The 15,324-nt window shown below is 39.9% G+C and overlaps 1 protein-coding gene across 5 annotated transcripts in view; it reads right to left on the bottom strand.

The window, feature by feature from the left end:
• iqsec3a (IQ motif and Sec7 domain ArfGEF 3a) overlaps positions 1-15,324 on the bottom strand; it is a 164,886-nt gene that overhangs the window by 105,575 nt on the left and 43,987 nt on the right. For all 5 annotated transcript variants that reach the window (XM_047389795.1, XM_047389796.1, XM_047389797.1 and 2 more), the window contains exon 2: positions 13,722-13,802. In XM_047389795.1, coding sequence (XP_047245751.1) covers positions 13,722-13,802 — 81 coding nt within the window. The remainder of the gene's footprint in view (positions 1-13,721; positions 13,803-15,324) is intronic.

The following is a 15,324-nucleotide window of genomic DNA, read 5'->3' as shown; positions in this document are numbered from 1 at the left end:
TTTATCAACTGTAAGTGGAAAACATATTTAACATAAATAAATGCTAAAAACAAAAAATAATAGCTAATTCAAATCCTAATAGGTGGTCTACAAAAAGGTTTCTTATTACTAAGATATCACACAAGACGTTTCTCATAATGGGTGACAGCATTATGAGAAGAGCTCTCTCAGGGCTTTTGCAATCTCCTTGTTGAAAAGAATATGTACAAAGAGCATCATATCATCTTGAACAAATTACAGCCAGGTGGTACTCACAAGATTTTTGAAAATATTTGACCAAGCCAATGATGTACTGGGAGGACAAAGTCTTGTCATATAAGATCAAAATGTAACACTTTGGATGTCACTGCACACAATATGTGAGGAGGAGGAATGCCATTGCACATCCACCCCAAAACAGTACACCAAACATTAAAGTATGGAGGTGGGAACATCATGGTGTGGGGCTGTCTTTGAACATATGGTACTGGTGGACTTCTAATAATTGAAGTAATCATAAATTAAGGAAGTAATGATAGATAAAAAAAAAAACTGAAATTTAGTGAGGTAGGATTTGAGGGGAGGGCAATGATCCTAAACACACAGACAATGAATCTCAGTTTGTTTCAGAGTGGAATAAAGATAGAATGGCCCAGTAAATAACTTGACTTTTAGCCAACTGAAAATATATGGAAATAATTGAATATTAAAAAAAAGCTCCCCAGAAGAGTTGAAGACAGTTTGTATGGAAGAATAGGTCAAAATAATACACGAGACCTCTTTCTCAATACAGCACGTCTTTAAGCTGTCTTTACCAACAAAACTACTAAATGAAGTAAGTGTGTTTAATTCCTACTCCAAGTCAGTCCACTTTATTACACATAACTTACTTTGTTAATACATTTGTTTTGAATTGTGTGTGTGTTAGTGTGTCTGCGTTGGGGAGTTTATTTGGATTGGTGAATATTTCGTGTAAATAGTTCCATAGAAATATAAATAGTATTTACTGAGAAGAATGTTGACCCGTTCAATAATTATTTTCCCAGCTGTAACCTCTTACTTCACTGAGACAAGCTTTTGAAGACAGAAACGGCAGTAGCTGCAGCTGACTTGCAGGAATACAGCATAGCCTAGCAGTCCTTTGTGTATAGCCTATATAGCTTCTTCTCTCATGCGTATAAAGAAATAAGCCAGAGAAGTAAGGGCAGATTGGCCATTGCTGCTCCGCTTAGACTGTCTTGCATAAAACAGAACTTAAAGTGAAAATAAATTAGTCCAAGGCATCAATTTAATTAGAAATAAGCCCAAGCTCTCACATTCTTTAAAGCTCCTTTCTGATTCATTCCCTGTGGTGGTTTCCAACATTCCTGTGAATTTAGGCTACATATGTTCCAAATAATGTGTTATGATGGAAATAAACAGAAACAAAAACCAACAGCTGAACGGTAGACCTACAGAGTATAATAATGCTAACCCGTTGAGCCCTTTGGAAGATGACAACAAAAATAAGAACACAGACCTTAGTTTGGTTCTGCAGCTTTTCAGGCTACAGCGGAGGAAAAAAGCAGACAAACTCTCCATATTCAGACTGCACCTGGTTACTTTCGTTTCTCCTGTGTTTCTGTGGTCATGACAACAAAAACCGCAAGCAACCAAGGTCACTTCCTCCGATTGAGGCAGCATGATGGCCAACATTACAATATTTAATGCAGAGAAAGGTATAAACAAGGGACAACTATTAAATCATGCTGCGTAGAGTTCAAGGAAACGTTTGTTGTGGATATCGCTTGTGAAAGTCAATTCTCAGATGTGCAGGTGAGACTGGTGGTGTGAGGAAGAAGAGCAGAGTTTTTTTTGTTCTTTAACAAGCTAGTCAGACAAGTCTAGGGGCTGCACACAACAAAGGGATGAAAAAAGCTCCAGTCATACAATGTCTTTCTGAGTATTCAAGCTAATAGGAGACACAGCAAACATGCCTTCACAGTTTAAAACTAGCCACCTAGTGAACATGGGCCTCTCAAACATATCATTTAAATGATTTTCACCATTTGAAATCTGTACCTTTAAGAGAACATGTTTATAACCTAAAATCCCCAACCTGCTGCCTTTACATGTTGCCTACAATGTTTTCGAGCCATGTTATAAAATATTCCCTTTAATCAGGTTATTTTCCAGAGGCCCTGAAAACAGTAATGATAGACTGCACAGGTAAAAGTTTTTAAAGATATACATATAAACTGCAATAGATCTAGAACTTCTCTTTTGGTATTACTCAATCTCAGTGATGTTTAACATAGGAGATTATAACATACCGATTTACTGACTAAAACTGGGTGTGGCCGTTTGGGGCAGTACTAAAGTGGTCCAGGTCTTTTTTGGCAGACAAACTACCTTGGCTCAGTTGGTAATTACAAATCTGGGTTAACAAAAATCAACTGTAGGGTTATTCGCTGGTCCATTATCAGGCCATTTATTTAACACCCTGAACTCGGTTTGTAGAGTACTACAAAATGTACTACATTTATCAAATGTATCCTGATGACACATCATCACTGATCACACAACACTGTCGCTGCACGACTAAATCAAGTGTATTATTACCTAGTCAGCTAACTATTGTAAAACATCGCAAGAATAAAAGGTTTCCTATCAAAACAGGACAAAGAAAAACTTTCTTTCTGGAGCTATTGATAAAATAATCTCAATCATGAACTCTTTGAATGATCACTGATGAATGATTGAAGCATTAGGTTAAATAAGGGCAGTACTGCTCTTACAGAACGAAATGATCAATTAACAGTGATTTAAATTTTTTTAAGGTAATTATCTGTTTTCAAATGCCATTTTACACATATGTTTGTTTTTTATGTTGTGCATTTTAGGTTTTCACATATTGGGGTCTCTTAAGGCATTAAAGTTTTATATTTACATCTTATCTCTATATTATCTTTATATATTCCGCAGGGTCTTGTTCACGAGTGAGGGAAGAATGGAGCGGGAGATCGACAGATGGATCGGTGCGGCTGCCGCAGTAATGAGGGCGCTGTGCCGGTCCGTTGTGGTGAAGAGAGAGCTGAGCCGAAAAGCGAAGCTCTCAATTTACCGGTCGGTCTACGTTCCTACCCTCACCTATGGGCATAAACTTTGGGTCATGACCGAAAGAACGAAATCCCGGATACAAACGGCTGAAATGAGCTTCCTCCGTAGGGTGGCCGGGCACTCCCTTAGAGATAGGGTGAGGAGCTCAGCCATCCGGGAGGGGCTCGGAGTAGAGCCGCTGCTCCTCCACATTGAGAGGAGGCAGTTGAGGTGGCTCGGGCATCTATACCGGATGCCTCCTGGACGCCTTCCTCGGGAGGTGTCCCAGGCACGTCCCACCGGGAGGATGCCCAGGGGACGGCCCAGGATGCGCTGGAGGGACTTTGTCTCTCGGCTGGCCTGGGAACGCCTTGGGCTCCCCCCAGAGGAGTTGGAGGAGGTGTCTGGGGAGAGGGATGTCTGGGTGTCTCTGCTGAGTCTGATGCCCCCGCGACCCGGTCCCGGATGAAGCGGAAGATGACGAGTACGAGCCTTATCTCTATTTTCATGTGCCCTTTGAATTCCCTTGTGTATGACTGGTGCGATACAAATAAAATTGTCTGCTTTGCCTTACCTTAGTAGAATGGTGGGAGCACCGTGCTGTGTTGGTACTTGTTATCAGCATGGACAGAGAAGCTTGCTTGAGTAAATAGGAAGATTGATACAGCTAAATAAAGTGGAGTCCAGAATAAAAATATGTATGATGCTGTAAAAAATTTGAAATTCCTAGTGAAAGTTCGCCTTCCAAAAGGACAATAACCATAAAATACAGCCTGAGCTTCAATGAAATGCTTTATATCAAAGCATATTAGAATGGTCTAGTCAAAGTCAAGAGTTAAATCAATTGAAATGTGGCACTTTTCAGATTATTATACATTTATGCACTACTTTGTGTAGGTTCGTCCCATACAATCCAAATAAAATAAGTTAAAGTTTGTAAATTTGTGGTTCTGACATGTCAAAATATTAAAAAGTATATTTTTGGCAGGCCCTGTACTTTTGTAATGTCCCTAACAAAAAGAATCAATCATTCCACAGAGCTTCTGACACTTTATGAGTAATGGCACATGTGGTCCTCCTTTTTTTCTCTGCAGACAGCACCTTTACCTGCCTTAGGATTTACACATAAACCAAAATAAGCTCCTCCAGCTGTGTCCTTATTCAGTCCACTTCACCTTTCCATTTGACGAACTGCAGGACTCCAATGATTATGGCAGCTTATTATAAAATCCAGTGATTAATCATGGAAAAGGATGACATGGCAAGGCATCACAGCATCACCAGGGGTGAATTCATATCCAACCAAACAGCATAATTATGTCCTCTTGGCTCTCTCAGTAGGTTGCCTTTTAACTTGTATTTATGATCAAGAATGTGAGGACCTCAGTTTCTTAAACTGGAACTGGCAAAGGCCCAAATGTTCTGTCCTTCTTTTTATGTTTCTCTTAAGTCATAAATCAGAAGGTGCATCAGGATGGATGCTTAGAAACAATTAAGGACATCACTTAAAAAAAAATGTACTATGTATTCACCAAGAGGAATCTTTGCGATGTTGCAAGCTAATTTCCTTTCTGACAAGCTAAATGGCAAATTGTTTGCTTATTTGCATAGGATAGCTAATCAAAATGCTAGTGTATATGTGTGTGTGAGACATTTATCAGGAGCACCACAGGAGAAGTAATTTTAAAGAGGTTTTAGATGATGAGTAACATATGAGTCTTTTGGGGACCTGCTGGGAGGAAAGAGTTAACATTTTGGCAGGTGAATCCATGACAGGATTAAGCATTATGCCCAGAGTGGGAGCCATCAAGTGCCAAAGGCTGCCGGTCAGTTTATAATTAATTATTTGCAAACAAAAAGATTAGCCATCCAATTGGCATTTTTCTCAGCGGACTAGAGTGACTCAGAAACCTGGACGATTTTTACCTGAACAGAATTTAAGCTAGACAAAAGTACAAGTATGCAAATCCTGATGAAATCTAACATATACAGCCACTCACTTGAAGGATGATTGTCCTTGACTGAAGTCATGCCATTGTTTTAGCTTCAACGTTTCCAGCCTAAAAATGTGCTCCTATTTGTTTTTAATAAAAACTCTTAATTTTAACAGCCTATAAAACTGTGTCCTTTACTTTTAAAAGGCTACAGAAACGCTGTTAGATGAGCTCATTATTATTACACTGCAGCTAATCTAATCATTACCTTTCAGAAGGTTCAGTTTTAAGTTAACAGACTAAATACTCACCAAGGTTACATCTAAAGTTCTTAGCTCTCCACTTTTTGCATATTTCTGTCAATCTCCAGGGATCCATTTAAAAGCTTGAACTGTCAAAGAAGCCGGGGGGAGAACAGTTGAAGAACTACTAGTTTTTGTAAGCTGGCAAGATAAACATGGATCATATTCTAGCTTGGTTTGTTTCAGTTGTTTTACATTTTGTAATTACTGCTCTAACTACAGATCTGGTTACATTTAGGCATTACCTTGGGGCCATTTCCTGAATTCTAAAGATAAATACACTTTTGCTATACCTCAATAGCATTTTCTATAGTTGTTTCTATTTTGATGAGTTGTATGATTTGGTAAAATCATACAGCTGTGTGATTTTGTAAAAGACAAATAAAAGAATCAAAATCATATGAGAAACAAATTATTACTACCATTTAATTTAGGCTTTTTTACTCATACTCGTCGTCTTCCGCTTCATCCGGGACCGGGTCGCGGGGGCAGTTCACTAAGTAGAGACACCCAGACTCTCCCCAGACACATCCTTCAGCTCCTCTGGGGGGAGGCCAGGGTGTTCCAGGGCCAGCCGAGAGACATAGTCCCTCCAGCGTCCCCTGGGCCGTCCCTGGAAGACCTCCCGAGGGAGGCGTCCAGGAGGCATCCGGTATAGATACCCAAGCCACCTCAACTGGCTCCTCTCGATGTGGAGGATCAGCGGCTCTACTCCGAGCTCCTCCCGGATGGCCGAGCTCCTCACACTATCTCTAAGGTAGTGCCCGGCCACCCTACGGAGGAAGCTCATTTCAGACTTCAGCCTGGGTGATGAAAGAGTTCAACCCCGAGTCCCCAGTCTCTGCTTCCACCAGGGAATGTGTGACGACAGGATTGAGGAGATCCTTGAAGTACTCCTTCCACCACCCAATAATGTCTCCAGTTGAGGTCAGCAGTTCCCCACCCCCACTTTAAACAGTGTTGGCGAAGCACCGCTTCCCCCTCCACAGGTGCCAGACGGTTTGCCAGAATCGCTTCGAGGCCCACCAGTAGTTTTCTCCATAGCCTCACCAAACTCATGTAATTGTTTCTTTTTTTTATTGGTCTGATGTAAAATTCTAATGTTAAATGTCATGATCTTATTTTCTTTAAGCAGAAAATTGCCATAATTAACAGAGAGGCTTGTAAATATCAGTTTGTGTGTGTTATCTATGAACAATTGAATACTGTCTTTTTCTTTACCTGTCCCGTTGTGGAATTTTATGCGCATCATATGGAGAAGTAGGTTGCATATAGGTGCCAGGAAAGTTTTGCTTTACAAAAAAGGATATCTCAAGATGGAATCCTAATTGCATGATTGACTTCATTAAATCAAGACTGGATCCAGCACCAAAAAAGGCAGGCCACATTGATGTAACATTGACTTGTGTTTTTATGACTTTGTGTGTCGGTGCGTGTGTGTGGGTGAGTGAATGAGTGAGTAAGTGAGTGAGCGAGTGAGTGAACAAGTGAGTGAGTGAGAGAGAGAGAGCAAGTGAGCAGAAGTGTAGAAATAAGTGTGTTTTGTGTTGAGTGTGTGTATGTGAGCGAGTTTGACACCTGGAGGTGCACTATTGTTAGAGTGCCGAGAACAGTAGAAGGCTTTCAACACACAGCGGCCAAGAGCAGAAAAGGAGCTACAGAAGCCAGAGAAGAGAGCACAGCGGTGCACGGCCTGACCCAGCCTCAGTGCCAGCAGCCTCAGCATCCCCACCCCACTACCGACACTTCCATGCCATACCCACCGCAGGGCAGCACCGAAATGCTCAGTCTGCCTAGGAACGGCCCCAGCGCTAGCATCCCCATACCCCTCAGCATCTGATGACAAGGCGGTAAAGCTCATACCCCCTACGTCACTTAGTGATCTATTTAATTATTGGACACCAAACAAAATAAAATTTATTCTGTTGGTTTTAATTACAAGCAGACATTTACTTCATAGAAAAAAATCAGATACATGGGGCAGCCTGGTCAAATCAAACTGTTTTAGGGGCTTGCATAACTATTTAACCTTTCAAATTTAAGTCCCTTTTTCATAATCTGTCAGTAAATTAAAGGTGACACGAACTTGATTGGGGATTGTGCTTGTATGTGGACAGGTTCAAATAGTTTTTTCTTTACATCCCTAAGCTTAGTGCATGGATTAAATGGAATTATGTGTTTTTAGATAAATTTTGCATTATTTTTATTATTTATTATCCTTTTTATTAAACTAACATTAATATTATCATTACGGTTATTAGGAGTAGTGGTAGTAAGGAAATTACTTGTTTGACCTGTATTTTTCCAACCTGGCCATTTCATCAACTGGTGTACAAGTTACATTCTCCCTGGTCTGCTGGTCATAACTACATGTCAGTAAAACATTAAACTGTTTTTGAAAAAAGAACAAGACACTAGTTTCCAATGTCTGTGTTGTAATGTTCATAATAAGGACACTTTCGGGCGTCATTGCAAAGTTTTCCCTATAACACAATAAAAAGTTTCTGATCCTGAACACTCAAGTGAAAACACACTGTGACAATGGAAGAGGTATATATACAGTCATAATCAATGAACAAAATTATGTTTTGATGAGGCTGATTTGTCAGATTAAAATTACCCTTTTAAAATAATCTTTGGGCAGGTTTTAAACATACTGTTCATTAAGCCCGCATCTCTGCATACATTTTTTTTTTTCATTGGTCTGATGTAATATTCTAATCTTAAATGTCATGTTTTCACTTGCTGTAATCATCATAATTAACAGAAATACATGCTTGAAAACATCAGTCTGTGTGCAATTAATCTACATAATACCCCACTGAAGTGAATTGAGTGACTGAAATAAATACAATTTTCAATAACAGTCTTATTCATTGAATATAACTGTATATAAAAAAATACAAAATCAACTTGAAAGCAGCATTTCTACATGTGATCCATCACCCACAAATCCCTCTGACTCATTTTAGTCTTCCTTTTCTTTTACTTGAATAGTTTGTAATAACATTTTACTTCCTTTTATCAGGTTTCTGGGCTCCTGTTTGTTGACTGCAGCACTTTAGTTTCTGCTGCAAAGCAGAAAGTTAAGCTTGCGCTCGCCAGTGGTCTTGTAAAGGTAACAACAGAACTCCCACGTGCAAATGAAACGGAGCGCAGCAGAAGATGGCTCACGCAGCTAATTGAAAAGCTGTAGCCATCTCATACAATCAGCCAACTCCATCTGCGATGATATACGTGACGTTGTGCTGGAATACAAATCCGCCACAGTCTCCAAACCCTCTGGTGCCTCTTTAAAACCTGGCGAGAGTGACCATGATGAGTTTCTGGCCTCCTCCGGGTGCTCATTACATTTGACAGTAAAAAAACCTGACTCCTCTCTTTTCAGCTCAAACCTTACCTTCTTTTTAATAGTTCAAGTTAGCTCCCTTTCTGTCTCTAACTATTAAGAAAAAAACAACACAAAAAATCAGGTGTTTGCCGAAGCAACCAAAGCCTCAAACTGGTACAGTACGTTCTTGTTAGAGCTCCTGCTGGTGCCCTTTTCCGAGCTGACCCCTTTGACACAGAGGCTTGAATTATTCTAGGCAGAAGTGGCAGTGCAAATGAAACATCATTATGATTGCAATCTCTGACAGGTCCATTGAGAGAAACCATGTGTTGTTACACGCTAAAATGGCAGTGTCGAACAAAGAGGTGTTGAGCTGTATTTTTATGTCAATGAGGTCTTGTTCAGCATGATATCCATCAGTTTTGCAAGACAATGATATCAATCCATTTTTTTAAATTCTTCATCCTTTGCAATGCATGTTTTCTTAGATTCATAATTAAATCAAGCCTAAACACCCACATTAAAAATATATAGTTCAGTATGTAAGTAATTGACACCATTATGGTATATGTTCACCTCCTCTGTCATTAAATAATAATTCCAAATTGGACTTTCAAATGAAAACAGGGCTTCATTTCAGCTTCGAACAATTACTCAGTTTTTGGAGTGATATATTTATTGAAGCTTAGTTTGCAAACTCAGCAAAAACATTTATGAGAATCACGCATTGTATATCATTTTATAACATTTCTGTGGCTGATTTTGTTTTATTTTATCAGTACGGGTATTATATTTCTGCAAGAAGCAAGATGTCTTTAATCTGCTGATTCAGAGATTTGCCCTTTAAAAAAAACAATATGTGGTTAAAAAGGTCGGTGAATAATCTCACGATTTTGTTAAATTTGGCCTTTTGTCTTTCATGATGATCTGTTGCCGTGTTGCATGTTCTTTTCCTGAACTACAGTGCCTTGGCAAAGCATTAATACTTCCAGAACTTTATCCTTTTTTTCATGTTACAACCATAAACGTCAATGTATGTGACAGACCAACACAAAACAGTGCATAAGTGTGAAGTTGAAAAAAACTGCACAATTTTGAAAATATTTCACCAATAAAAACCTTCTGAGGTGATCTAAGAAGTCAATAGATGGGTAGAATGTATTCTACCTGAGTATATTCTCAAACCTATCAAGTCTCCATTAACCAGAGAAGCAGCCAATGGGCACAAATTCTGTGGCACTGGTGGCCTTTTTTTTAGTTGACGGACAGATAATGGGGTGAGGAGAGAGAAGATGGAAGACTTACAGCAAAGGGCACTATATTGGGACTCAATGACGGCTGTGTCCAGGACAGTAGCCTCCGAACATGAATCATTCATGTTCATTGTGCCCTCTATGGCAATTCATAAGGAGCTGCACAGTCTTAACAGGAGTATCTGGCCAAAGCACAATTTGCTTTGCACTTTTTACAAAAAAGGCCTTTATGGACAAGTGGCAAGAACAAGGTTATTGTTGTAATTAAACCAAAAGAACTTCACATTAAGTTTGCTCCCAGCCATGTAGTGGATAGAGTAAACATGTGGAAGAAGGTGGTCTGCTCAGATAAGATTTTAACTTCCTGATCTAAAGTACATGCAAAACACTATTTGTGGCACAGAATTTCCTTTAAATATCACCATTACCATGGTGAAACAATGATTGCAGCATCATATTTTGAGAATATTTTTCTCTCCCAGAGACAAGGAGGAAGGCCAAATTTGATGGGAAGATGGACTATAAGGCATACAGAAGAAATCCTGTTGGAGGCTGCAGAGGACTTTAGACTGGGTTGCAGGTTCATCTTCCAGCAGGACGACAACCCTAAACATCTTACCAAACCCTATCCCTAAACATCCAGCCCTACAGTGGGATGGTTTAGATTAAAGCCAACTTGTGTTAGTTTGCACCAGCCAGAGTTTTGGCCTGAATCCATTTGAGAATCTGTCATAAGACTCTTTACCGATGCTCTCTATTCAATCTGAAAGAGTTTGAGTTTTATTGCAAAGAAGATCGATAAAAGATTTTTGTCTCTGTAGATGTGCAGATCTGGTGAAGACGTACCCCACAAGACATGCAGATTCAATTCCATTAAAAGGTGGCACCATGAGATATTGACTCAGGAGGTCAAATACCAATTCATTTCACATTTTTCAGATTATTATTCATAATAGAAATATATCTTCCACTTTCCATTATTCACTATTTTGTGTTGGTATATCACTTGAAATCCAAATACATCAGAATTTGTGGTTGTAAAGCGACAAAATGGCAAATGAGTTAATGTAATATCAACACATCTGCAGGCACTGTATGTAAATTATTTACTGCATGCCATGTGCACTACAGTGACACACGGCACAAACACACATTAACACTCACACAAACAAATAGACAGGGAGCTACAGGATGTTGATTACTGCCAAGCCGAAGCATGCAACATCATAAGGTTTTTTGTTTGTTTTTCACATGAACACAAATGCATTACATGTGTCAACAAGAAGGCTCACCAAGTTTCCAACATGGGAAGGACCCTCAACTACACACACTGATGCATTATGACAGTCTTAACACATATTAGTAGACTTTACCAACATGGTAGTATTTGCACATTTTCGGAATCAGTGTGACCACATCGTGAGACAAGCCCAAATGGAGTGAGCATGAGTGATGACGGATGCAATGAGGTCGGGGGTGCTGTGTGGAGTTGTTTTGCTGGGATGTAGGGATGCCACGTGAAAGGATGATCAACCAATCACTGACAACAATGCTGAAATACAGAAATCAACCTGAACAGAATACAGCTTAGAGATAAGACGCAACAAGAACAAAACAAAAAGGACAAAAACCACAAGCTGCTTTCTGTCTCAGCCCCAGGGGTCCTGCTTTGAAGTGGTTTGCTTCAGAGGTTGCCAGGGGGATGTTTTAAAGTCTTGAAAGTTACCAAGGACCTTCTGCTGTGCAATTGTGTTTGTGGCCAATGTTAATAGCCTCCAAGCACAAAACAGTCAGAGAACACAACAGTCCGAAACACATTTTATCAAGCAAAGTTTGACCAGACAAACTCTGATTGATTCTCGACTTTCCATTCATTCTCTGTCCATCTCATCTATGTCGACATCATCTTTCATGTAAATGTGTCATTCTAGTGCTACAGAGATAAAGCAGATCTTTGATTAAAGTAGTCCACAGGAACATCTCAGATTTGACCTTTCACCTTCACGATCTTTTCTTAGGTCCCTTGAAACGTTCCTTGTCTGATGCTTGCTCTAGTCGAAGTAACCTCTTATGCTGTGCAGGTAGCATCATAAGTGTAGACTAAACAACTGAGCAAGGTGACCACCTGCTCCTCCATTTTTAAAAGTAGGGACAAAACTAAATCATTAGACGATTAACTGAATAATGCTTGATGCCTCTTAGGTCCTCTTTTATTTCCTCTACTTCTAGATTTTTTCATGACCGACTCCTCGCTTACTGCTGTACTCATTTTTAAAGCACACACTTCCCAATATACTGTTAGAGTTTAGATACAAATAAATTAATTCATTTTATAATATTCATAACATATGCAATTATAGTGCCATTTTAAAGACATATGAGCCCAGTTTACCATAATTTAGTTCTAGGCCTGGACAGAAAATTGGTAAAATGTAAAAGGTTTTTATTTGGCTTTTAGCCAAATAAAAACATTGCCAGACCTTCACTTTAAAAGTTTGTGAGAAAGTCTGACTTCTTTAGGGAATATGATAAAGTTATTTATGATCCCTTTAAATATCCACATTCCTGTTTTGTATTTCTAGAGCTATTTTGTCTTATTAGATTGTGTTAATTTGCTTTTTTTTATCTGCTCTAACAGAAGAAATATTCACTGTTTTGCACAAATGATAAACGTCCCAGAACACTTTAATGAGTTAATCTGGATAAAATCAGCCCAACATCATTCTGTGGATGAAGAAAAATTAAAAACCTGTTTATGTATAACATTAAAAAGTAATTAAACATTGCTTAATCATGGCAAATATGAATATATGATAAATATATTTTGAGGCTGATCTGAGCAGGGTTTAAAAAACATTTTTCTACATTGTTCATCTTGCTCTTTTTCTTCAGACGTTGGTACTTCAATCAATTCATGCAGCAGGCTTTGTACCATGTAGGCCTATAAGTTGTTTAAAGAGCATCTGCGTCAGCGCTTGTTGGTATGCAGCCCTTTTGCCACTTATTGTGTCCAGCATTGCAGGGGCTATGATTTGCTATCAAGTGTGTTTGCTTATCCACTATCCTCTGCCAAGCTCGAACAATGCACCAGAACAATCCCGTGAAAAAGCGAAGCCTGCAACAAACAAACCATTTTCGGGCTTAATTGCTATTGATGTCCCTTGGCTGGTTGAATGCTATAATTTTCAGTAAAAATCGAGTGGTGGACGGAAGTTGTGTAAACAAAGGCAGGAGGAAACAAGTTCTGTCTAAAATTGCCAAGACAATGGTAGTCTGCATTTTAGTGCTAAGTGCTCATTTTTCTCCTCCCTCCGAGTTGGCCTAGCCAGCTAATAGTCATGCAAACATAAATGCATTGCAGCAGGTAATTATTAGTTCTATATTATATCAGGCTAGGTATATTGTGTGAAAACAATTAAGTCCAGCTACATGCAGAACTTTTAAAATTACCTAAAGGGAATTTATTGTGGAACACTGAACACAGTAAATTGTCAATACAGTTTATTTTAATGTGACTATTTACAGTTTATTTAGAGAACCCAAACTCCTTGAAAATCTGAAGCTCTGCAAAGATCCTTTCTCCATGTGACTTTGAAGACTCGAGGAAGAACTCGAGCTTTTCCTCCCTGCAAGACCTTGAAGCTTTTACAACCACTTCAACTTTAGATACCACATCTGGGGCAGCTGACTAGATAAGGGTTTGGCTACTGAAGCATTGCTATTAACAGGATGCATGAAAAGAGGCAGCAGTTGAGAATTACAGCAAACATAACTCAAAAGTAAATTAAATAAAAGGGAAAATAAAAACATTTGTGAAGATGTTACTGGGAGAGAATCATCTTACCTGGGGACACAGGCAGTGGAAGTCTCTGCCTCAGGGGCCTCCGGGGCCGGGCAGCAGAACTGGTGAAGAACGGTTTGGTTGCTGAGTGAAAGAAGAAGAAGACACAATTATTTTAAAGAGGGCATAATTTGAATAGTCAACTTAATAATGGGGCTGCACGGTGGCGCAGTTGGTAGCACTGTTGCCTTGCAGCAAGAAGGTCCTGGGTTCGATTCCCAGCCTGGGGTCTTTCTGCATGGAGTTTCTCCCCGTGCATGCGTGGGTTCTCACCGGGTACTCCGGCTTCCTCCCACAGTCCAAAGACATGCCTGTTAGGTTAATTGGTCACTCTAAATTGACCTTAGGTGTATGAATGAGTGTGTGCTTGGTTGTTTGTGTGTTGCCCTGCGATGGACTGGCTATCTGTCCAGGGTGTACCCCGCCTCTCGCCCATAGACTGCTGGAGATAGGCACCAGCTCCCCCGCGACCCACTATGGAATAAGCGGTAGAAAATGACTGACTGACTGACTGAACTTAATAATGTATGACCATTCGTCTTGACAGAATTGGTGGAATTTATTTAAATCAGTTTGTTTTTTGGCTTTTAAGCCTAATCAGCAAATCTACCGTATGGTTGAGGTTAGGTCTGTGGAAAAGCCATTCCTTCTTTCCATTCTAAAACCATTCTGAAATGGGGTAGGGGTCATTCTCTTGCTGGATCATCAAATTCTAGTATCAACTATGTAGCCCTTGATTTTAAGGGGAAGATGACAAATTTATTCTTGTCACTTTTTACCATGCACCTTGTTGGATCACTTGTTTGCTGAATATTGGACCATTTGCACATTGTTGGACGCCACTATGCATTTCCAACGTCATCGGCCATTTTGTACCCCAGGATAGTCTGTCCTACAAAACCCAGCGCCCCCTGCGGCTGATAAGACGGGGGCATCGCAGCCCTGAGGCCACCGTTAACTATATAACAGAGAATCAGACGACCCACCATTTGCTTTTTCAGCTGGAGACCGGACCAGCAACTGAAGCGCATCACTTCTGGAGAAGAGTCCCAAGTGGATTTCATTTATTCTCCTTCGTTGACCAACGAAAAATTCATGAACGAGGTTTCTGGAATGAGAAGGCCAGAAATTTCACTTGCCGATCGAAGACGTGAGTTTAACACGTAACCAAAACCACCGAGTTTCGAGGAGACGCAACTTTCCCTCCTTGCTTGGTTCTAGTCGACTGCTGACGGTCAGATCATATTTTTCCTTTTTGCCAAGGAGGACAAAGGACGAAGATTGACCGCTCTTCCTGAAGTTAACTGTGGACGCACATTAACTTCCAACTTTCCCAGTCCTCCTCTCTTCCTCTGCTCAGAAGGAAGACTCCAACAAAGTAAAACCTATCTTTTTTTATTTTTCCTTTATTTCATTATTAAAGATAGCGTGGGCAGGATAGAGTAGGAAATTTTAGTGCGATTAGAGTCGCCATTTAGAGTCTAATGTGTTCTGAATTGTATGTGCATGCCATTGTTTTGAAACTTGCTGGTACTTTCAGAGACCGCCGTGTCTCGCAAGTGTGTCTTTACCGTGCAAACACCTGTGCGCAGGTGCGCTGTGAAAC

This window comes from Girardinichthys multiradiatus, chromosome 17 (assembly GCF_021462225.1).
Source record: "Girardinichthys multiradiatus isolate DD_20200921_A chromosome 17, DD_fGirMul_XY1, whole genome shotgun sequence".
NCBI classification, from domain to species: domain Eukaryota; kingdom Metazoa; phylum Chordata; class Actinopteri; order Cyprinodontiformes; family Goodeidae; genus Girardinichthys; species Girardinichthys multiradiatus.
This window is presented reverse-complemented; position numbering and strand designations above follow the sequence as displayed.